The sequence below is a fragment of the Hoplias malabaricus genome, chromosome 2 (genome assembly GCF_029633855.1).
Source record: "Hoplias malabaricus isolate fHopMal1 chromosome 2, fHopMal1.hap1, whole genome shotgun sequence".
Taxonomy (NCBI): domain Eukaryota; kingdom Metazoa; phylum Chordata; class Actinopteri; order Characiformes; family Erythrinidae; genus Hoplias; species Hoplias malabaricus.
Window position 1 is genome coordinate 63,589,390 of NC_089801.1, and position 23,301 is coordinate 63,612,690.

A 23,301-nucleotide genomic window follows, 5' to 3' on the forward strand; every position below is an offset into this window, starting at 1 on the left:
CTCTGCGCATAGGACGGTACCCACTCCCACAGTCACTGCCTGAAGCAGGGGTGTCATAGTGGCGTGAAAAGTGGGACTGAGTTGTTAGGGCCCCAAGTCGGGGGAGTCTGGAATTTTATTTTAATTTCCTTTAAATATTAGTATAATTTTAAGATCACAATAAATGTTTCTAACTAATGTAAATTTAATGTTTTGGGTAAATAAATTGGTTGGTTGATGGACTGAATTGTGTGCCCTTTTCTATGTATAGTGTCTGAGGACTGGCCTCACCCCTTGCATGAAATGCTTTAGTTAACCTTCACCGGGCTTTTTAACTAGGCACATTTAAAAATGCTAAAAAAGATGATGCACAAGAAAGCTCAATCCGATTGTCAGAAAATAAAATAGAGGCAGGAAAAAGACAAAAAAGAAATGTTGGATACTTTCTGCATTGTTAATTTCTTGTGTACACAGGACCCAGAATTTGGTGCTACGCTCCTGGTCTGAGGTGTTAGCTATTACAGGTGTCTGGTGTGGCAGATCTGGGCAGTTTGCATTCTCCTTCAATGCTCCAAACTGTTGTATTATCGGCAGCTCAGAAAGAAGCGGTGGGTCAGCGTCTTTCGGTAAAAGCATATGTTTGCCATCACTCGCCCAAGGGTCCTGGCACTGTTTGTGATCAGGGGGAGACTCTCAAAAACTGGAATAAACCATTTTAAATATAAATTTAAAGGGGTGTCTGACTGCTGCATGAATGTATGAGCTATAATTAAAAACACTGACACAAAATCCATACAGTGTTTACTACACAGACTGCGCACATTAACTAACACTGTCCTTAAAGAGGAGTCACATTTTCCAAAATGTCTGTAAAACTGAGCGGTTGAGGTGTATTTGAATTGTTAGCACTGAATTATGGGAGGGTGGAAAGTGAAGGGAGGTTGTGATAGCCAAAAAAAAAAAACAGGAACAGGACAGGCCTATTTACATCACCACTGTGAACAGTTCTGACTCAGTGAATTATTTGGAAATACTCAAAATAACATTGTATATACTGACTTTAGTAAAATAGCCAACCTGTGGCACTAGAAAAATGTATAACCAAACCAATATTAAACAAATAGCACACTTAGTAGTGGGCAAATGGTTGTGGTCCATTAGCCCTACCATAAATTCCCTCTACTGTAAACTACTACATATTTCAGTCCTTGCCTCTGATAAATAGGAATGACTGTTAGAATAACAAACACATACACACACACACCTAAGTTAGTTTCTGTGAGTTGAGGGGACATCGCACAGACTTTCATTCACTTCACTTCTCTCCTTAACCAGAAATATTCCCAGTCTAACCCTAACTTTAACACGTTTTCACCTTAAAATTAAATTGTCACCGTTGTGGGGACCACAAGGAGAAGGAGTCCCCACAACAAGACTGTAATACAGATTTTGGTCCCCACAACTTGATTTATTCCTTTAACACACACACACATACAAGCTGCTAGCCGTGACCCCGTGACCTGAACTAGCGCTCGTAAGCCCGAATTTCCACCCGGAGGACACAAATACACGCCGCCTGAAGTCTCTCGCTGCTGGGGGCTCAACAACAAACCAACAGCCCTCCTCCACTGTGGCTGCCTCTGTGTCTTGAGCAATAGAAACCCACTTTACTTCTCGGGCGCTGCGGTGAAATACGAGCCAAACTGTAACCGGGAAAGGCAGCAGAAGACGCGTAGGCTAGTTTCTTGACGGCTTCTGGGCGTGTGACCGGGTCGGAGTTGGCCCCACGGACCGCGGAGGGTTAGTGTGTGGCTAGGACTGCGGTGTGAACCCTGCTGGAGCGGAACCGGGGCTGTAGAAAATTAAATAACAAGGAGAAAACAACTGCGTTTTGCTTGAGCTTCCTGGTTTGGGAGCTGAGCGAGCGAGCCGCTGAGCCGCTGAGACGCGGCGGTGTAGCGCGCGCGAGCAGCTGTAGAACGTTTTGGAATATTCAAAAAACACTCGTCGGTTTGAAAAGCCATTAATTTGTAACGGCTCCGCGCCTGACCGAGCCCTCGGAAAGACGGAGGGAAACTCGGTAAAGGGATGCGTTTCTGAGCAAAAACTGTGGAAATAACCGCGAGGAATCGGAGGAGACGGCGTCGATGAGTCAACCGGGCTGGAGCGGGGATGCGGACTCGGACCCGGACCGGGAACGGCTGTGGGCCGAGCTGTTTGAGGAACTGGACCTCAATAAAGACGGCCGTATTGACATTAACGAGCTCAGGACGGGGCTGACAAGTCGAGGGCTGCTCTCTAACACCTCTGTTGAAGAGGTACTAACTATAGCCTTACGTCAATTTGCGTTGACGGTGCATGCAAACATAAGAATGCATTCATATACTCATATCACAAGAGGGGTGATTCAGGGAGTTGGGAAAACCACCACTGAAGTCTACATTGAAGTCACGACGACATTATTAGGTTCTGCTAGCTTGGCTTTCCTCCTATTCTCCACCTGTTTTCCGACAAACCACGCCCACACACGCTAGTGGTTTTGATTGGCTAAGTGTCAAGACGAGTCAGGTCCAGTGGTCCTATAGACATTCCTTTGCAGAACTTGTATACGCAGGAATCGTAGGTCCTTCTTCAGGCTAGTGGTGCTGCACCATGCTTGGGCTGTGAATCTGAACGGTGGTCCATGAGTATGAGTCTAGAGCAACATGGAACCGCGAGGTACCTTCTGGCACTCCAGACCCTTAGTGTCTTATTGTAGATGGGGGTGGTCTGCTTGGCCACTGGTGATCGCGTTGGTTAATGTTCTGGGACATTGGTTGGGATTTGGGATGTGTAACCTCTGGTGCTAGATAGGTTCTACACAGTGTGAAGATTCTTTAATTTTGTTGCCAGTTTGTTGAACATCAGTCAAAAATTAGACACTAACCTAGATGTTTATTTGTTCTTCAATGACGCACTATGACTAGAACGAATTACCTGAATTACCAAACAGGAATCTGATTCTTACCTATAAATTCATCTACTGAGCCACAAGTGCTCTAGAATGAAGGATTTATAGTATAAATGATTACTGTAGAATGATAAAGCCCTCAAAATGGTGGACTGGTGTCATGTAGTTGCAGAAGTGCTCCAAAAGAGAGATCTGTGAGTGTGGTCCCATGACCTAGAATGTTAAATAATCTAGAATACAATCTATTGATAAAGTGCTATTATTTGTCATTGTACAATGAAATGTGTCATCCGCATTTAGCCCATCTGTGGTAGTGAACACACACAAACTAGTGCACTAGGGTCGGTGAACACACACCTAAAGCAGTGGGCAGACATCCCCGGCACCCAGGGAGCAGTTGGGGGTTCAGTGCCTTTCTCAAGAGCACATCAGCCATGGATATTTCTGCTAATCCTGGGGATCGAACTGGCAACCTTTCGGTACCAAGCCTGGTCTCTAACCTTTAGGCCAAGAATGTTGGATTTTAAGAATGTTGGATTGGGACTTCCGTGTAGTTGCAGGGAACACCAAAGCACTCCCAGAACAGTGATCTGTGAGTGTGAACCCATGACCTAGAACAGGCAGGTTCTGTAGAAGTGCAAAAGTGAATCATGAGTTTGTATAACTAGCCTATTTAAATACAAGCTATATAATACTCCAGCCAATCACAGCGCTGGAGGGTGGGACCAGGTGGAATACGGGTGGTAAGGAAAGCCTTGCAAATTCCGCGTGCAGCAGATGCCAGCGAACCACGTGACTAAGTTTTGCGCCGCAGGTCCACTGTGCTGCTAATCTAGATGCACACATGCCTAGATTATACACATCTGTATGAGCTCATTAGCCAGAGCAGTGTTTTTAAATGTGGGCAAATGTGTTTGTTTTTGGACACTTGATCCAACTTGTCTGTCTGAAACTAAGGGAAATATTCGGTAGTTTGTCATCCTTTGCTAAGGCTAGTCTGGGGAGGCTTTAGACTGGATGTGGGAACGTTTCTGTGAAAATTTGATTGCACCCAGCCACTTTAGTGAAGTTAGGTGCTGATTTTGGGTGATTAATTTTGGATCAGAAACACCACTCCACTCTATTACTCAAGATAACTGCTCCTCAGCCCAGTGTTGGGGGTGGCTGGACCCCTGTAGACCACACTTATCTTTGGGCACAGTGAACTTAAGTTCATGTGCAGCTGCTCCAGGGCGTCTTTTATTGTTTCCTGCGTCTCTGTAGATGGTACAAGTTGTATGTGCACAGCTGAAGGTCTGTGTCCACAATGGGTGTATCACGAAGTTCATTCATCCATTTTCTATCTATTCTGCACGACTGTACTCGGCTTGTATGTTTTCCGTAAATGTAGTAGTAGAGCAGAGTAGAGTAGAGCAGGTTATGTTCAGTGGAGAATTGTCAGTAGTCAATATGAGAGGGGTCTACAGACATTCTGACATATTGTGTATATCATATTGCATATTTAGATAGTGTTAGCTAATATAATCTCATAGACTTAAGACCTGGTTGGTTGGGGTATATTAATGAGCTATATTGATTCTGGCTTTGATACAGTACACTGTAAACAAGACAAAAAGGAAAAAATTCAGATAAAACCAAATAGCATAAACACACGCACAGTGACTTTAACACAGTGTAGTCAGCAGGATTCACCTAGAGTTCAGCTGTTTGACCAGGGTTAAAGTGTCAGGAGAATCTTTGTAAAACCTCATTAGTTTGCAGAGCAGCTGACTGACAGGAAGGACAATTTTGACAGGACAAACTGAATCAGACATTAGTAAAAATGTGTTCGTTCCAAAGTTTCTGGCCTCCCTGTGCCACAAGATACAATGGCGCCACAATACCTGATTTTTAAATTTTAAATTACATTTGGATGCTTCAGTGTATATTACGAGCAGATGTGCAATTTAAATGCTAAGCACGTCATGGTTGTGGATTGGTACCATTCCCTCACTCACTCACTCACTCACTCACTCACTCACTTATGTTTGGGAACTATTCCAATAAACAGAGTGCTGTTTGTTGCTTCATATCAAAGACGACGCAAATATGACACTATTGTAAAGTGGGGTGATTTAAACAAATTTATATCACAATATTTTCTGATTTCCGGACAATAACAATAGCACACTTTACAAATAATAAAATAAAATAAAACTAACACTAATAGGAATAATAGAGAAATATAATGGGCGGCACTGTGGCGCAGCAGGTAGTGTCGCAGTCACACAGCTCCAGGGTACTGGAGGTTGTGTGTTCAATTCCCGCTCCGGGTGACTGTCATTGAGGAGTTGGTGTGTTCTCCCCGTGTCTGTGTGGGTTTCCTCCCACAGTCCAAAAACACACGCTAGTAGGTGGATTGGCGACTCAAAAGTGTCCGTAGGTGTGAGTGTGTGAGTTAATGTGTGTGTGTCTGTGTTGCCCTGTGAAGGACTGGCGCCCCCTCCAGGGTGTATTCCCGCCTTGCGCCCAATGATTCCAGGTAGGCTCTGGACCCCCCGCGACCCTGAACTGGATAAGGGTTACAGATAATGAATGAATGAATGAGAAATATAATTGTGATTTATGCTGAAACCATACTTACTGGTGTTTTGAAGTCTGCTAGCTCTAAAGCCTGCCATACTGACTGCATGTGTTCGTCTACAGACACTCAGCTCTTGCTGTGTTTTTCCTGCATGTTGTGTTAGAAGTGGCATGACACTGTGATGCATGTGTTGTTTGGAAACAAGTGGCTTCACGCGCCTTCAGCCTTTCTCTGTGTGTGTGTTTGTTTGTGTGTGTTGGTGTTTATTGCTGCATGGGTGAAGCTAGTGTGCTCTGGCATGTCTCAGCCTTTTTTGGAGTAGATGGTTAAGGATTGATAATGATTGAAGTGCAAAGTGCACACTGTACTCTCTATCTCTTTCTCTCTCTCTCTCACTCACTTTGACTCACCTACTCACAATTACACAAATATACTGGAGCTCATTGGAAGGAAAAAGGTCAGCTACTTGGACCTGGTCCATGTGTGAGCAAAGATCATAGAGAGAGAGAGATTTAGGAGAGGTGGAGAGAAGGAGGCACAATTGAAAGCCAAATAGCAAGACAGAAGAATGAAAGTGAGTGCATGGGACAAAAGAGAGGGAGAGAAACAGATAGACTGGGGAAGCAAGAGTAGAGTGAGAACAGAAAAACAAAAGGAAGAGAGTGTGATATGGAAGAGAGAAAAGTGGCAGGTAATATAGTGAAGAAAGAACTGAAAAGACAAAAAGAGATGAATGAAGGGGGTAGAGAGTCAAAGGGAGGTAAAAAGTGTTAACCAGAAAGGAGAGAGAAAGAGAGAACTAAGAAGACAAAACACAGGAGATAATAAAAGAGAGAGAAATGGAGAGAGGAGAAGGAAGACTGTGTATCTGCCCCCAGTTGGACATGAGCATTTAAAAAGTGTGAAGTCTCCAGCATGCTAGCTTTTATAACCCACATACACCAAACTGCTAATTATCACCCACTCAGAGCTAGTTTTACAGCCTGCTGTGTGTTACAGATTCATCACTATTGGAGAACACAGACTAAGACGTCTATGTAAACGGGAAAGGTGTCTATCTGGCAGAGTTTACATAATAGCTAGTCAGCTTGCCTGTGGGCCAGAATGACCATCCTGGTCTCACACCTACTCGTGATATAGTCACATATATAGGGGGCTGAAATTCGTGACATAGTCACATTTTTTTATTTATTTTATGCAACAATATCACAATTATAAGTGTATGGGTAATTACCATACAAACCATCATATCCGTGCCCTGTGTTATGCGACAGTAATACGAAAACCCTTCCTCATTACAGGCGTCATTACCATCCATTAATACCACAGTCTTATTTATATTTACGGAAAATATAACCTTACTAATTTATTATTTGCTAAAATATTGAAGCAAATAATGGTTAGAGAAATGTTCTTTTCAGTTTCACACTTTTGAAAATTAGTCAAAATAACGTTAAGTGAAAGAAATGTTCTCGTTAGAGTTAAAGCTAAAGTAGGACACCAATAATAGGCATTGCTTAGGAGAAATATTATAATAAAATACTTTATACCTTTGTTGGAATAACAACCTATGGTATGTGATTCACATTCGCTTTTTTCTATGTTATATGAGTAATGATGCCTGTCTCCCATTTATGTGACTTTATCACGAGTAGGTGAATGACCCCTCTCCTCACTTAACTTACAGTGCTAGTTGCACTAGAGCTAGCAGCCAACTGTAGCAAACAAGGAGGTTCAAAACCTGCTAATGATCACAAAACTTATAAGACACACATTAGTAGGTTGATTGGAGGCTCAAAAGTGTCTGTAGGTGTGAGTGAATGTGTGAGTGTGTGTCACCCTGTGAAAGGGTGTGTTCACACCTTTGCACCAGTGATTCTGAGTAGGCTCTGGACCCACTGCGTCCCTGAACTGGATAAGGGGTGACAGACAATGAATGAATGAATGACTAAAATGCAGTAAATATATGTACAATAATGGTCATTTAGGGCTTCCATAACATGGTTAGCAGCATGTTGTTAATTTACTTTTCTGTTTCTTAATAAATGATAATGTGAGCCATTCATTTAGAAAAAAAAACATCACCCCAACAATGAGTGTGGTGCCAGTGAGGACCAGCTAGCATTATTTCATTTGTGTTGAATCCTAGCTATGAATATCAGCTTTGGTGTGATAATAATAGCCTTTTCCTTTTTGGGTAAATGCGTTATAAGTTAGAATTTCTTCTTATCTCCATTTATGCTGAGCTGCCCACTACCCACAGGACAGATCTGATCCGTGAAGACCTTTGGTCTGACGGATGAGGCTTTCCTGTTATAGTAACGACACATTTTATACACTTGCCTGTGATGTCCAGTACAGAACTGTTCAGCTCAGATTACATTTCAACCCTCTGTGCCAAGAAATAACTTGGGCAACTTGATATTTAAACACCACCTGCCGTAAAAGTTGCACTCTGTATGATTTTGTTAGGGTTTCTAAGAAAATGGCTATGTTTTTTTTAGATTTACCTGAACAGAGAGTTGTGAAAGCTTTAAAATCAAACCCTCAACTGGCCAAATTAATGGTGTGGACACGAGAGAAGGTCAGATGCCAGAATTCTGCCAGGATGATGCCAGGACTTTAAAAGGCCTGCTAGCAGTGTGGGTGAAATATAAAGAGAATTGCTTTCCACAGAGCGTAACATATATAGTTAAAGTATTATTCTTAGTGTTATTACCTTAATATCACAGATTCAAATGATGAGCCCTTCTCTCTCTAACCTACCCTGCTGATTTCAGTACAGTGCTGTAAAATTGCCTGAAACTCTGTAGCGAGGGCCCAGGAGCACAAAAACCAAGTCTTGGCTAGTGTTAATTTAAAGAAATAGATTTGATCTGAGAATGTGTGTGTGTCTGTGTTGCCCTGTGAAGGACTGGCGTCCCCTCCAGGGTGTATTCCCGCCTTGCGCCCGATGATTCCAGGTAGGCTCTGGACCCCCCGCGACCCTAAATTGGATGAGCGGTTACAGATAATGGATGGATGGATGGATTTGATCTGAATGGTCGTTAAATTTGTTAATAGCAAAGTGTTACATCTGAATTTACTCTTCTTCTACAATCTTAAATATAAAGGTACTACAAGAGGTTCTCTGAGCTATGCCAAAGAACTACTTTTGGTTTCATTAAGAACCAGTTTTGCTTATATTTTTAAATGGTTAAAGCATCATAAGATTGAGTGGTAGACTTTTAAACCTTTCCATGGTTCTTCATACTCATGCAGTTCTTTATGGAACCAAATGTGGTTCTTCTATGGCATCACTCCAAGAACCCCTTAAAGCACCTTTAATTATAAAAGTGTAAATGTCTTCAGTCAAATCATGTTTGCTGCAAATATAAACCTATGCAAAACATAAATATACAGACTATCCCTATGATAAACTAGCAGTTAGCATGATGCTAAGCTACCAAAGTTTACAACAATGTGATAGCTCCCGTTCAAATCTAAATGAACAAGTCCTGCTAAACTTGCCTTAGCCAGCTGACTACATTCAGGGTAGATGGTCAGTTTTATTATGAACAGTTACTTTGAGGTAAGTGTAGCTGTTTCTCAGTGTTCATCTGGTTTGTCTCTGAATTACATGTTGCTCATTAGCCGCATGCTAGCACCGATTCTCTGTTCTGAAAGTGCTGTGGGTGAACAGTGTTAGCTGTGAGTGTTGAGCATGGTGGAGAGTCATGTGGCGTTTGCCTCTAAAGCTTCGCATTGTGTAACTCGCATTTCTCCTCACCCTGCTCCCATTCCCCTTTTTATCCCTCCATTCCTAACCATTCTGGGCCTCCCTCTTTCCCCCACTTTCTTTTTCCTTCTTTGTTTTTCTCCTCTCTTCTGCCCTGTCTCACAGCAGATTGTTCGAGCGGGAGACACTAATGATGACGGCCAGCTGGACTTGGAGGAATTCACACAGTACCTGCGCACACACGAGAAACGCCTCAGACTCATGTTCAGCAGCCTGGACCGCAACAACGATGGTCAGCACTGTCAACGATAATGTGGTCCCAGCCCAATTATATTTTGTGTAGAGTTTCCCTGATTAGCATCAGCATTAGCACTGAGCTTTGATACTGCCCTAAATAAATGAATTAGGTTTGTTTTTTGAGAATACACCTTAGGAAGGAGAGGGTGATGGGTGATAATTATGTTCTCACTATGGGGATGACGTAAAACACAAAGGAAATGTATTATATTTTTCTGTGTAATCACCCCAGACTTATACATTTTATAATTTTTTTTATGCATTTGTTAGGTCTACCATTTATCTCTTCAATTCCCTGAAAAATACATTGTGTTTTCACTTGAAAAATTGTCATGGGGTGGCACGGTCACTCAGCTCCAGGGACCTGGAGGTTGTAGGTTCTAGTCCTGCTCCGGGTGACTGTCTGTGAGGAGTTTGGTGTGTTCTCCCCGTGTCTGCGTAGGTTTCCTCCGGGGGCTCCGTTCTCCTTCCACGGTCCAAAAACACATGTTGGTAGGTGGATTGGCGACTCAAAAGTGTCCGTGGGTGTGAGTTTGTGTCACCCTGTGAAGGACTGGCGACCCACTGCAAACCTGAATTGGATAAGGGTTGTTACAGACAATGAATGAATATAATCAGGCAATATATTTCCACTGAGATCTCTCTTCAAATCTGGGAGATGGTGAAATGTGCTGTGCTCAAGTTTCCTCAACACACTTCTCAGAATGGTTTAGTTTTTGTAGCGATTGGAACAAAACAAATAATGGAATGAGCTGATGTTTTCTTCATACTCCGTCTCTTCCTAGAACCAATATAAAATTATCTGCAAAACATATTGAATGCACCCTAATACACAGATCATCCATAAGATTATGACCACATTCTTGTTTATACACTCCAGCAGCACTGCTGGGTCTGATCCAGTCGCACCCGCACAGAACACACAATCACCACGTCAGTGTCACGACAGCGCTGAGAATGATCCTCTACCACATCACACCTGCTCTGTGGGGGTAACATATAACAAAAGGGGAAAGTGAAAGGAGATAAAGTATGCAGAACAACAGGTGGAAATCTAATTATAGAATTGGAGCTGAGAGAATGGAAAGTGAGAGTAGAAACAAGGAGCGTGTCTTATTGTTATGGCTGAATGTTGTACATAACCTGATTGTGTTGGAATGTGTGTGTTTTACAGGTCAGATAGATGTTGCAGAGATCCAGCTCTCATTACAAAGTGTGGGAGTGGACATGACTCTTGAGGAAGCATCCAAGATCCTCCAGAGGTTTGTGTGTGTGTATGTGTGTGTGAGAGATAGAGAGAGAGAGAGACTCCTTTTACAGCAGAGATAAAGATGACGTTGTAGTAAATTCCTATGTCATGGAGATAAAGATGGTCTTGTAGCATTTTCTTATCAAGTGTGTATATGTGTGTGTGTGATACAGCATGGATAAAGACGGCACCATGACCATCGACTGGGTGGAGTGGCGAGACCATTTCCTGTTTAACCCTCTGCACAATATGGAGGACATCGCTCATTACTGGAAACGCTCTGTGGTCAGTTCTGCTGTTTACAGGCGCTAAATAAACACAACTCACAGTACATTACAAATACACAACAAAATATGTACAAAGCAGTACAATGAGGACTGATTGTGTAATAAAGGATATAAGAAATTTAGAGGGATTTGGACCTATCAGTGGAGTCCTAGGCATCTGCATTTCTTCCCCGAGTTAAAAAAACGGACAGTTGTCTTAGCTTGGATTAACTCATATACAGTGTGTGTGACTGTATAAAATATAATATTGTGTTATTATTATTATTATTATTATAATACAAAAGACTTCTGCTGCTGTTAGTAATGGTCTCCGTAGTAATTCATTACACACATGAGCAGTACCTGTTTGTTCAATGTGGTAAGACCCACATTAAAATGCGTACCTTATCTGCTATTATCTTCTGTGACGTGTAACCTGTGTGTCCCCTCTGCGCTCAGATCTTGGACATTGGGGAGCACCTGACGGTTCCTGATGAGTTCTCAGAGAAGGAGCGGAGGTCAGGGTTTGTGTGGAGGCAGCTGATGGCCGGGGCTATGGCCGGATCTGTGTCCAGGACGGGGACAGCACCGCTGGACCGGCTCAAAGTCTTCCTACAGGTCAGAGCCTTTCCTCTGCGGCTTTTACAATTTCAGTTCAGCTTTCCTATTGGGCAACAGAGACCAAACCTGGAACTGCGATTTAGTCATGTTTAATGTTAAAAAACTTTTCTGAGAAGCGTTAACCACATTAACTATGTTTATTTTAGCTGCTTTGAAAATTAATCCCTTAAACAAGTATTGTAAAGTGATCTAGTTGATTTGTGTAGGGGCCTATTATTATGAAGTGTCACTGTATCATGGAGACAGCTGTGGAAGTGTGTTTGGAGGTTCATGGTTAAATTGTGTTGAGGGCACAATATGTAATTGACTGAGGGACCGCTAATGTTTGCAGTCTGTGTGTGTACAGCTTCACCTTCAGAGCTCAGATAAGGCAATGGTTAATAATGTGATATTGTGTGTGTGTGTGTGTGTGTGTGTGCGTGTGTGTGTGTGCGTGTGTGTGTGTGCGTGTGTGTGTGTGTGTGTGCGTGTGTGTGTATAGGTTCATGGTCAGAGCTCTGATAAAGGGAGTGTATGGAAAGGTTTGAAGGCGATGGTGAAGGAGGGCGGGCTCAGGGCGCTTTGGAGAGGAAATGGAATCAACGTCCTCAAAATTGCCCCAGAAACAGCCATCAAGTTCCTGGCATATGAACAGGTCGGTGTTTCCCTCTGTCTTCAGCACTAATATGACGCACAGTTACATCAAAACCTCTTATCTCCAAGTGGAGCGTTTACAGGAAAAGGTGGATAAGTTCTTAAAGCCACAGTAGGTAGTATCTCCACTGAAGTGTAATAGGGAGAATAGAGTCTCTGTTTTTTCTACTCTGGGTTTAGCACTGCAGAAACTGCACTATGTAACTTTTGTAGGTGTGTAAGGCACCATTCCCTGCCCCCCTGATTTCAGGACAGTGCTGTAAAAGTGAATTACACTCTGTGCCTGTAGGGGGAGCCCAGGAGCTAAAATACCTAATCTTACATATTTCTCCCATCTTTTCCCTCTCACACCTGTCTCTGCAGATTAAGAGACTGATGCACGGCAGTAGAGACGGAGGCAGTTTAAAGTTGCAGGAGCGATTCCTCGCTGGATCTCTAGCAGGCGCCACTGCACAAACTATTATTTATCCTATGGAGGTACACACACACACACACCCACACACACACACACACATTCCAGCTGCCATGCTCCTCCCACAAACACATTCATTTTTCCAATGTGAATAATTGTAGGGCATTTTCACACCTACACTTCTGGTCCAGTTCAATCAAACTCTGGTTCCTTTTTCACCCTTGGCATGGTTGGTATGGGCAGGTCTGAAAGAAGTAATTACACTCAGATGCAGACCCAAACAACTGCACCAAGACCCTCAAGAGGAGGTCTCTCTTCTGTTCCAAATGATCTCTGGTGTAGTTAATTTCTGGTGAGAACATGATCCGACCTCGATCAGACCCATCTATCAGGTGTTCACAGCAGGGTCTGAGCTAAACGTCTCTTGTAGCCAGTGGGGCTTTGTCTATAGGACACAACAGAGCAAGGAATCTGAGAACTGGCTAAAGTTTAGCTGCTAATCAGAGGGGAAACATGCACTAGTCAGAACACAGGACTCCTTCCCAAGTTTGTATTCTTGCTCCTGCCTCAGTCAGGTCTGACCAATTAGCAGTGAGAACATTCTCATGTGGGCGGCACGGTGGTTCAGCAGGTAGTGTTGCAGACACACAGCTCAAGGGACCTGGAGGTGGTGGGTTCGAGGCCCGCTGCAGGTGACTATATGTGAGGTGCGTTCTCCCTGTGTCCATGTGGGTTTCCTCCGGCTGCTCCGGTTTCCAAAAACACATGTTGGTAGGTGGATTAGTGACTCAAAAGTGTCCGTAGGTGTGAGAGAGAATGTGTGTCTCACTCTGTGAAGGACAGGCGCCCCCTATAGGTTGTGTTCCTGCCTTGTGCCCAGTGATTCCGGGTAGGCTCCGTACCCACCTCCACCCTGAATGAATTAACATTCTCATGTGGTTTGGTGCTATGTGGTTTGGTGGGCTTTTTCCCTGTGTGAACCAAAGGAAAACACTCCAAATGTTTACAAACATTTGATCTGAGTCAGACAAATTCAGCAAACAAACTTCAGGTGTGAGAAAGTCCTTAGACTACAAGCTTTTTTAAAATCAAAATGACAGAGATGAGAAGTGATAAGTTATTGTTAGGTTTAAGTGAATGAGTGTGATGTTAAAGAAAACCAGAAACCAAGCTTTAGAGGTACAAACCAAAAGCCAAATGTGGACACAGTCAGAGGTCAAGAGGTCACAACAGCACAAGCAAAGTGTGAAAAAGGGCAAAATACAAAGGCAAAAATCTATGAGGGAGGCAAAATTTCAGTACACAGATAACAGGAGAATAACAAGGAGCGCTCAGACAAAAACAAATGTGGCAATACTTACCCAAACACAGTCAATGTAAATAGTAAACATACAGGCGCTGAGAATTAGTAATGAGGAGACCTGCTCTGTGATTGGACTGGTGCCTGTCAGTCAGTGTCACATGATCTGCGAGTGAATCCTGGGAGTTGGAGTTCGGAGCAGTATTGGGAGAAAGACCTTGTATCATGAAAAAAGCTCTTCACTGTTTGAAATAAAATGATTGAAATACTTGCACATGTCTGTGTCCTGTAATGCTGTCTAGAAAGGTTCGCATTCAGCGAACAGCTTTACACACACACACACACACTATATACACAGCAAATTCACCAGTGTTAAATCAACACGGTTAGTGTAATAATTTAACACTCTCAGTGTTAAGTTAACACTAATATATATATATATATATATATATATATATATATATATATATATATATATAAGAGAGAGAGAGAGAGCGAGAGAGAGAGAGATTGTTTGAAGTCTGTGGAGAAACACACACACACACACTCACACACAAAAACACACACACACAGTTTCAGGGCCACTGCCCACTGTGGCCTTGCTCTTACACAGACATTGTCACCACATGCTCACACACACACCACAGTCCTTTGTTCAGAGGCACGCTGTTGTTAATCAGAGGGAGCAATGTATTTTTCTCTCTGAAAGACGTAATGAAACTGAGTTCTAACCCATGGTCATTTGGAAAGAGCAGAGGCCTCTGAGTGTTTATATTTCTGAACTGTGGGAATCAATTTGTATTAGAAAATCAAGCCTTGTACACAGTGCTGAGTTTAGCATTTAATTAAAACATTCGAGATTGTTATATTAATTTCATTGCTTTAATCTGTGTGATAGTCCCAGTTTATCTAATTTAATATGGACACATTCATTGCTTCACTTTATTGTCTTGCTAACAGTAATAAAAAGCACCAGTAAAATCATTTATCTTTTTCTTTATTACAGTTACTGACATTTATTCCCTGTCTATAAAGCAATTGGAGTTCTTACCTGTGTGAATCTACAAAAAAAGTGTGTTATTATTGTTTAATGACAACTGAAAGCAGGAAAACAAGAATAGCTGCATATGTTACTCAGTTTCAGTATTTTTAGATGTAAAGCACCTCATGGGACTGGCTTGTTTTATTGTCACTTACACACTCACTCATTCACTCACATCCTCACTCACCCACTCACTCATGCGCTCCTGAATCTGGAGTCAGTTCCACCTTAAGTAATCTGTAAAAATGGGTCAATTATTACCCACTTATAGAGCAGCATCCTCAACACTTTTCATGCTTTTCAACATTGGAGGTTTTCTCTGCCGTCTAAACGCAGTGAAAACCTCCAGTGCTCCGTCAGTGATGCAGTGAGAGAGCTCCTGAGCCAGTTTGGGCTGAGGCCCTTTGTTTTACCCCATTTACCGAGCCAGGGATGTGTATAAACACAGGAGCTTTTTCCAAAGGTGCACACAGACCAGAGAGCTAGCATTCACACGGACCACTTCAGGAGGGACTCTGAGATTTTAGGGAAGTGTACGTGCATCTCTTCAAGTCACAGCTGAGAAACAAAAACAAAACCCCAGTCAATACTAGGGGTGGGCGATATTACCATAAAATAATATCATGATAATTCAGGGTGGTTTGGCGATAACGATATTTTTGGCGATGTGAACAAAACACTGAAAAATACTTTTATTAATTTCAAAAACACACTATTGCAACAAAATAAACATTATTTTACTGTTAATTATATTAAATAGAATATATTTTTACACAATACAATAGTTTATTGTACATCGGTTATTTTGTAACCAAACCACCTCCACATCTCCACTTTTTTTGGAGCGAATTCCTTCGCTTCAGAGCCACTTTCCACCGTAATTCACTGTGCCTAAATCACTCATGTAAAGAACGTATGCTGTATTATAGGTAACTTCGTGATGTTGTTAAGTAAACAATTCAGAATATCTTGATATAGATTTTTTTATATCGTTTTAAGTATTATGATGATATTATCGTAAACGATACGATATGGCACAGCCCTACTCCATACAACAAGCCACAAGACTCATGATCCATATCCCAGTGGGAAGAGGACGCCACTCACAGAGGACGTACACAGTTGGATTTTAAAGTGAACAGAGATGCGTTTCTCTATCAAGTGTAAAATCAGACTTTGACTATTTTAAAGGTGTTTTAAACTAGATACGGTCGGATTTCACAATGTTTAACACAGCGCTAAGCCCCAGATTTGAATCTGAGTACTGATGTGTGGTGAGTTTAATAATCTACTCTCTGTCTCTCGGTGTAGGTGCTGAAGACTCGTCTGACCCTGCGGAAGACCGGTCAGTATTCAGGTGTGGGCGACTGTGCTCGGCAGATTCTGCAGAAAGAGGGAGTGATAGCATTTTATAAGGGCTACATCCCCAACATACTGGGCATCATCCCCTACGCAGGCATTGACCTGGCCGTCTATGAGGTATGTGTGTGTGTTTATGCATGTCGTCGCTGTCCAGCAAAAACCTGTATCTACATTTTTGTGGACTTTTTGTTTATTACTTCATTTAAACATAGCAGCTTTCCTTCACACTGTGTGAATATTCCATATTGAAGGGACCAATAGAAATGCTCCTAATTTAATGTTTTTGGAGATACATGCTTTTCATTGAACAAAGACAATGCGTAAGCTCCGTTATATATTATTAGTGTGCACACCCACACACAGACCCACACACCATTGTCTTGCATTTGTCCTCTCTCTCTCTTTTCACTATCTAGTTCTCTCTCTATTACACACACACACACACACACACACACACACACACATATATATATATATATATATTTTTTTTACTAATATGCATTTGTCTCTCTCTCTCTCTCTCTCTCTCTCTCAGACTCTGAAGAACATGTGGTTACAGAGACACAGGTCTGACTCGGCTGATCCGGGTGTTTTGGTGCTGGTGGGCTGTGGAACTGTGTCTAGCACCTGCGGTCAGCTGGCCTCGTACCCCCTCGCCCTCATCCGCACTCGCATGCAGGCCCAGGGTAAGATAGAGGAGCGATGGATAGAGTAACTGCTGCTCTGATGATGGAGGGAGAATGTATAAAGGGGTGGCTGAGCGAAAACGACAGGATTCAATAGAATTGGATCCTCCATTGTGGAGGATGGACGGGTGAATGGGTGGATGGATTGATAGATGAAGGACTGGGTGGGATTGCTCTGGGTGTGAACGCATAGAGGCATGTGTGGGTGGGTAAATTGGACAGGTCAGGGCATGCGCAACTTGCGTCCCCACAAAACTATAAACCTGAGCCGCCAAAGAGTACTGACACACTTTTTAAACAAGTAATTCCCATTCTTTTTTTAAGGGCAGTTTTATGGAATTGTGACACACTGCCACCTAGTGTTTACTTCCAAAGTTTGAATCATTCTCCCAGAAGTGGCCAAGTCCCATCTCTTTTCCCCCACACAGATCACACCACATTTCTCTCACCGCTCTGTCGCTCCAGTTTGTTTACAATTTCAGTGACTACGCAGCTGAAACACTGTAAAATACAAAACATAATAAGAGAAAGAGTGGATTAAGCGACTGGATTCAACATCAGTTACGGACAATCAGCAATTCAGACAATTCAGCAATATTTATACTTTCACTGATATTATTACATTTTATTAATACCCGTTTACATACAAATGTAATACTTTAGTTGATTTATTTGTCATAGTTCTTGAGTCCAGAGTTAAAAAGGAAAGTATTTAAATTACATTAAACTCATTCATTCATTCATTCATTATCTGTAACCGCTTATCCAGTTCAGGGTCGCGGGGATTACATTAAAATAGTTTTTAAATTTTTTGCTTATGAAATTGTCACCTCTTGGATGGAGAGATGTTGACTTTCATTCATTCATTGTCTGTAACACTTATCCAGTTCAGGGTCGAGGTGGGTCCAGAGCCTACCCGGAATCACTGGGCGCAAGGCGGGAACACACCCTGGAGGGGGCGCTAGTCTTACACAGGGCGACACACACACTCACACCTACGGACACATTTGAATCACTAATCCACTTACCAATGTGTTTTTGGAGCGTGGGAGGAAACCGGAGCACCCGGAGGAAACCCACGTGGACACAGGGAGAACACACCACACTCCTCACCCGGACTCGAACCCACAACCTCCAGGTCCATGGAGCTGTGTGACAGAGGGGTGTTGACTTTTACAGCATTATTTTAGAATGGCATAGTGGCTCTTAGCTCATGGTCTCATTAACCTTATTACTGTTAATTTAAATATAATCTGATACAGTGTTTCATATGATTTATATCCGGAAAATATCATGATATCATATTGTCTGAATATTGAACACAGCCCATTGTTAAATCTCTCTCTCTCTCTCTCTCTCTCTCTCTCTCTCTCTCAGCCTCAGTGAAGGGCGGTCCTCAGCTTTCCATGCTGTCTCTATTCCGCAGCATCGTGGCTCAGGAGGGGGTGGTGGGGCTTTACAGAGGAATCGCCCCAAACTTCCTGAAGGTCATCCCCGCAGTCAGCATCTCCTACGTGGTGTATGAACACATGAGGAAAGTACTGGGGGTGGGAGAAAGGTAGACGGATAGAAACGAGGGAGGGATTTGAATCAGTTCTGATCATTACCTCAAAGACACTGAGAACAGGGACGTTATCATTAGAGCCATGATTTCACTCCGTACGTAAGTGGATGGACAGAGGATGGAGTGATAAAATAAAGAATAAGAAAGAGGCCAAACTACCCTCTGTGGTTTGAAAGATCTGGATGAACTGTGAATCGACCAAAGGACAAGGCTGCCACTGAGGACCAAAGACAGGACCAAGTTAGGTCCATTAGGTTTATTAATCACCAGGGCTACACAGCAGCAGTGTAGATCATACAGACGTGGACAGATGTTGTGTTGGTTCCCTCTCAAGATAAATGGAGAACTCAATTTTCCCAGAAATAACTTGAGACTAATGAAGTGATAGGCCTCTATCATTTACTCCCAACAGTGGAGTCTCTCTGGGTGTTCTTTCCTGAAGTCCACGGCCGCTTGGAAAGCAACGGATGGTGCAATCACACACTGATGTACCATGACCTTGGAGTTGGGCTTGTATCAACTACAGTACTGTGGACCTTACACCTCTTAATAACAGTTTAGTGTAGTCAGAATGTCCAGTCAACTCATTGGAGAAGGTCTTACAGATTTACCTTTAAGAGGTTCTTCTCAAAGAACGCTCTCCTTTGTTTTCTTTGGTCCATGTTCAGTGTGCTGCATGTGATGATACCAAACAGAAGAGTGACAACCGTAGGTAGTAATTTTCACCTTAAAAACAGCTTCAAAATTGCTGTGATGTTCTACTGAGCTGTGACAAAGAATAGAGTCTCTGTCATTGCTAGTCCCAACTCTGCAGCACTGCAGAAACCACACTATGTAAGGAAAAATCACCCAACGCCCTCGCCCTTGATTTCAGAACAGTGCTGTAAAAGTGGATTACAGTCTGTCCCTTTTAAACAGGCCGTGTGTTTGACTTTATCAATATAATGCATATATTTAGCACTTTTTCTAGAGCTATTAACAAACCTGTGCAAGCCATTGTAGAGAATCTTTGCAGAACGAGCAGTGTTTTACCTTTTATGGACACTCCTTCTTTAAGTTTTCTTTTAATTAGCTTTTAATTTCAGCCCTTTTCTGGCAGAAATAATCATGTATTTTCAATGAGCCAAAAGGGCACCCACAAGTCTGTCCACGTCTGTAGCTTGTTTGAGTTAAAAACAGTGTGTTAATATTTTAAATATGCAACTGGTGCGGTGCTTGTTCAACTTGCAGATGCAGACCCTAAATGGCTGCCTACATTTTATGAGCGAAAGGAAGGAACCAATGCAGCGGTTTGTTTGGGGAAACTGCACTGTGCTCTTCTACTGTTGTGACCTGTTTAATTTTGGTGGTTATATGTTTTTGTTTATTTGTCTTGTTGATTAACAGGGTCCTGATATTCAGGAACACAGACCATGTTCATCTGGGGGTGAAATGATGAGAAGTGTGTGTGTGTGTGTGTGTGTGTGGTGAATATATTTGAGCATGTGCTATATTTTTAAAGTGTGTCTGAATGTGTCTAAACCTGTACATACAGCACTAGTCAAACGTTTGGACATAGGGTACTGTGCAAAATTCACAGACCCACCTTCAATGGGAGTTTTCCACACTTCTGGGGTTCAGTAGAAGCTGCTTGCATCCCTCTTTTCTCCTGATCCAGGGCAATCACAGAGTCATTGATGATAACTGATGAGGCTCTGGGGCTCTCAGTCAGTTATTTTGAGAACCACCAGCAGATTCTGTCTTAGATTTACACTTTCTGCTTTTGTGTCTGTTTCCTTTTTCCTCATTAAAGGAACACTTTGTAATATTTCTATTTTAAAAATGCAGCTTCAGCTTCATTGTGATGCTTCACTGAGCTGTAATAATGAGAATAGGGCCTCTGTCCTTGCTACTCTGGGCTCAGCACTACGGAAACTACACTGTGTATCTTCTGGAGGAGGGTAGGAAACTCCCCACCACCCCCATCCCCCTTCCCACTGATTTTAGTACAGTGCTGTAATCACACAGGGGGACCACCAGGAGCAAAACAAAAACCTACTGTTCCTTTAAGGGCCTCTTGAAGAGTCTCTCTTACTTAATATGGACTCTTAAAACTAATAACTGTATGGGAATTGAATTAAGTGAATGGTGGTCTCAGAAGGACTCTAAAACAGGACAAATTTTTAGTTTGTTTAACATCACTGTCACTGTGTTACTTTATAGCTTTGATGTTTTCAGTTTCTTTTCTCTTATGAAAGGTGTGTGCAAACCTGACTGGTGCTGTATGTAAGAGACTGAAGTCTATGTTCAGAAACATAGGCTGGCGATACCTTGGGGCGGGGGTGGGGTCTGTGTTAGTCCACATTCTGACCACTCACCCCCACCTGACCCTTCAGCTCAAAGTGCCTCTCAAAGCGAATGCAGTGTGTATTTGTGTTGAACTAGGGGTCAGTAGCCTTGTGAAAGTCTAATGTATGGATGGAGCGCCCCCTGGTGGTGGATTATGCTTTGCTTGTTGCCTGCACTGAAGCCTGAGCTCTAACACTAACTCCAGCTCTGGAGCAGAACCCTCGTCCAGGAGGAGTCCTGCAGCTTTATCTGAGGTGGTGAAGACCTTGAAAACACAGACATTGCTTCAGTTCAGGGGTCTGTCGAACTCAGGGGGGACACTTTCACAATGTCAGCTTTCTCAGAGAGGTGAGGTAAAGGAATACGGCGTTATTTTTGTTTTGTGAAACGTGTCCCAGGCTTCGTTAGAGTCTCTGAGCGGGTCCCTCTGTCCTGACAGGCTGCTGGAGAAGAGCTGAATCTCTGTGTGCTTGACCTCACCTCCTAAAGGGCACCAAAGCCTTTACTGCTGCATTTAATGTGACTACAGTATCCGATGCATGACAGTAAAGTGTGTGTATGTGTGAATTAAACCAAACAGTAACAAGCGGAAAGAGGGACGAACACTACTCTTTTACAACAGTGTTTAGATCAAGGGTTTATCACTGAAAACAACGAGAGGAGTTTAATAGTTTTAGTCTGTTTTATGAAACAGTTCAATAATTCAGTTGTTGTTTTCTTGCTTTTTCTTCTTATTTTTAAACAGTCACCGTATTCAGAGGAAGAGATGGGTTCTGTGTTCAGAGGAAGAGGGTGATCATTTTTGCGACACTGGGAACAAACTATTTTAAACAGTTTTTATTTAAAGCTGAAAGGTGACATTGCATTTAGTTTCAGGGGTTTGATTGAATTGCTTGCAATTTTATGGATATTATAAATATGTTTTTGAAGAAGAAAAACTTGTTTTGTGCTTGAGTGCATGACAAAGACTGTGTAAATTATTAAATTAAGATTATAAGATGTGTGTGATTATATTATTCTTCATGATAATAGTATGAATTAAACTTCTCAAGACAGTTATTCATGTGGTCATTTACAAAATATATATCACCTTTGTATTAAAGGTAAATCTCCACAAAAAAAATGAAAGTAAATAAAATAATTATTTTAAAAAATCTGTTAAACTGCATATATTAGGAAATGTGGTCCCTAAATGTATCCATTCCTTGACCTATTTAGATTTACCTTGAGGTATTTAAAGTCATCACTCTTCAAAAGTAAAGATATAGAATTTATTCCCAATAAAGCAAATCAAGTGGCTTAGATTTACTCCACTATAAACCTTTGCCTTCATTCAGTACTCACAGGTCTAAGTGCAAATGTAATTTGAAATTTTGGGTTGGTGGACTATTCTCAGTCCAACACTTGAGGGCTTTGAAAATTCTAGCAGCACTGCTGTGTCTGATCCACTCGTACAACGTCAGTGTCACTGCAGCGCAGAGAGTAATCCACTGCTCAAATCTTACCTGCTCAGTGGGGGACCTGACAACTAGTGCGCGACCCTGGGCCCCACTAACGCGCCACAACCTATAATGTAATGATATAATGCCAATTCTTAAGACACATTATCATAATTTATTGCTAGAAACTGCACCAACGTGGGCCATCAGTTATTTACTTGCCATATGAAGGGCAACAAATGGGGCACTTGTCTCGTTTTTGCCACCCAAAAGGCATTTTAAAGACGTTTTTTAATCATAGGGGTTGTAATTGTATTACTACATAGTGCTCATATGATAAGTGGAGCTGAGAGAATGAACCGTAAGTGTAGAAACAAAAAGGTGGTCATAATATTATGGCTTGTCTCTGTTTATCACCACAAAATCAATAGAACATGCCCTGCGCCCGAAGAGGCGCCAATGTATGTATAGCATGTAACTCATTGACCCGCCCACTGCCTTTGTTTATTGGCTGAACAGCATGTCAATCTCTCCTGAAAGCGCGTTACTCTGTTTATGATTGGTTCGTGTGTGTCGTCCTTGAACTTGGATTGGCTCGCTTCTCAGCATCTTACTTATAATAAAATCATCAACAAATAGGATATGGCGGAATTGTAGCAGCCGCCTCTTGTGCTGTATTCGCGCGTTTTGATTGGCTTAAAAATATCAATCAGCTAATAGCCAATAGGATTTCACACGTTTCGCTTCTGAGCGCTAACGGCAACCGCCCCCTTTGTTGTAGATAGAAAATCAGCAGCCAATGAAATTACACTAAGCGGTAGCGCCTGCCTCTTTTACTTTCTACGACAATTTTGATTGGTCGTCTGAAACGTCAATCAGAGCGGAGAGCCAA

General features: G+C 42.3%; 1 protein-coding gene across 1 annotated transcript; it reads left to right on the forward strand.

Annotated features, from left to right (window-relative positions):
- Positions 1–1,479: 1,479 nt before the first annotated feature.
- Positions 1,480–21,974, forward strand: slc25a23a (solute carrier family 25 member 23a). The gene is made up of 10 exons (XM_066660743.1): positions 1,480–2,297; positions 9,379–9,502; positions 10,682–10,769; positions 10,930–11,041; positions 11,482–11,640; positions 12,125–12,277; positions 12,640–12,753; positions 16,342–16,509; positions 16,928–17,078; positions 18,456–21,974. Exons 1-10 carry the CDS (start codon positions 2,127–2,129, stop codon positions 18,638–18,640), a joined length of 1,425 nt encoding a protein of 474 aa, XP_066516840.1. The 5' UTR covers positions 1,480–2,126; the 3' UTR covers positions 18,641–21,974.
- Positions 21,975–23,301: the final 1,327 nt, after the last annotated feature.

Excerpts from the sequence above, each read along its gene's own strand:
- slc25a23a (XM_066660743.1), top strand. The coding sequence starts at position 2,127 with ATGAGTCAACCGGGCTGGAGCGGGGATGCGGACTCGGACCCGGACCGG. Across the intron at positions 9,503-10,681 it reads CCTGGACCGCAACAACGATG|GTCAGATAGATGTTGCAGAG; the intron begins GTCAGCACTGTC and ends TGTGTTTTACAG. Across the intron at positions 12,754-16,341 it reads CTATTATTTATCCTATGGAG|GTGCTGAAGACTCGTCTGAC; the intron begins GTACACACACAC and ends CTCTCGGTGTAG.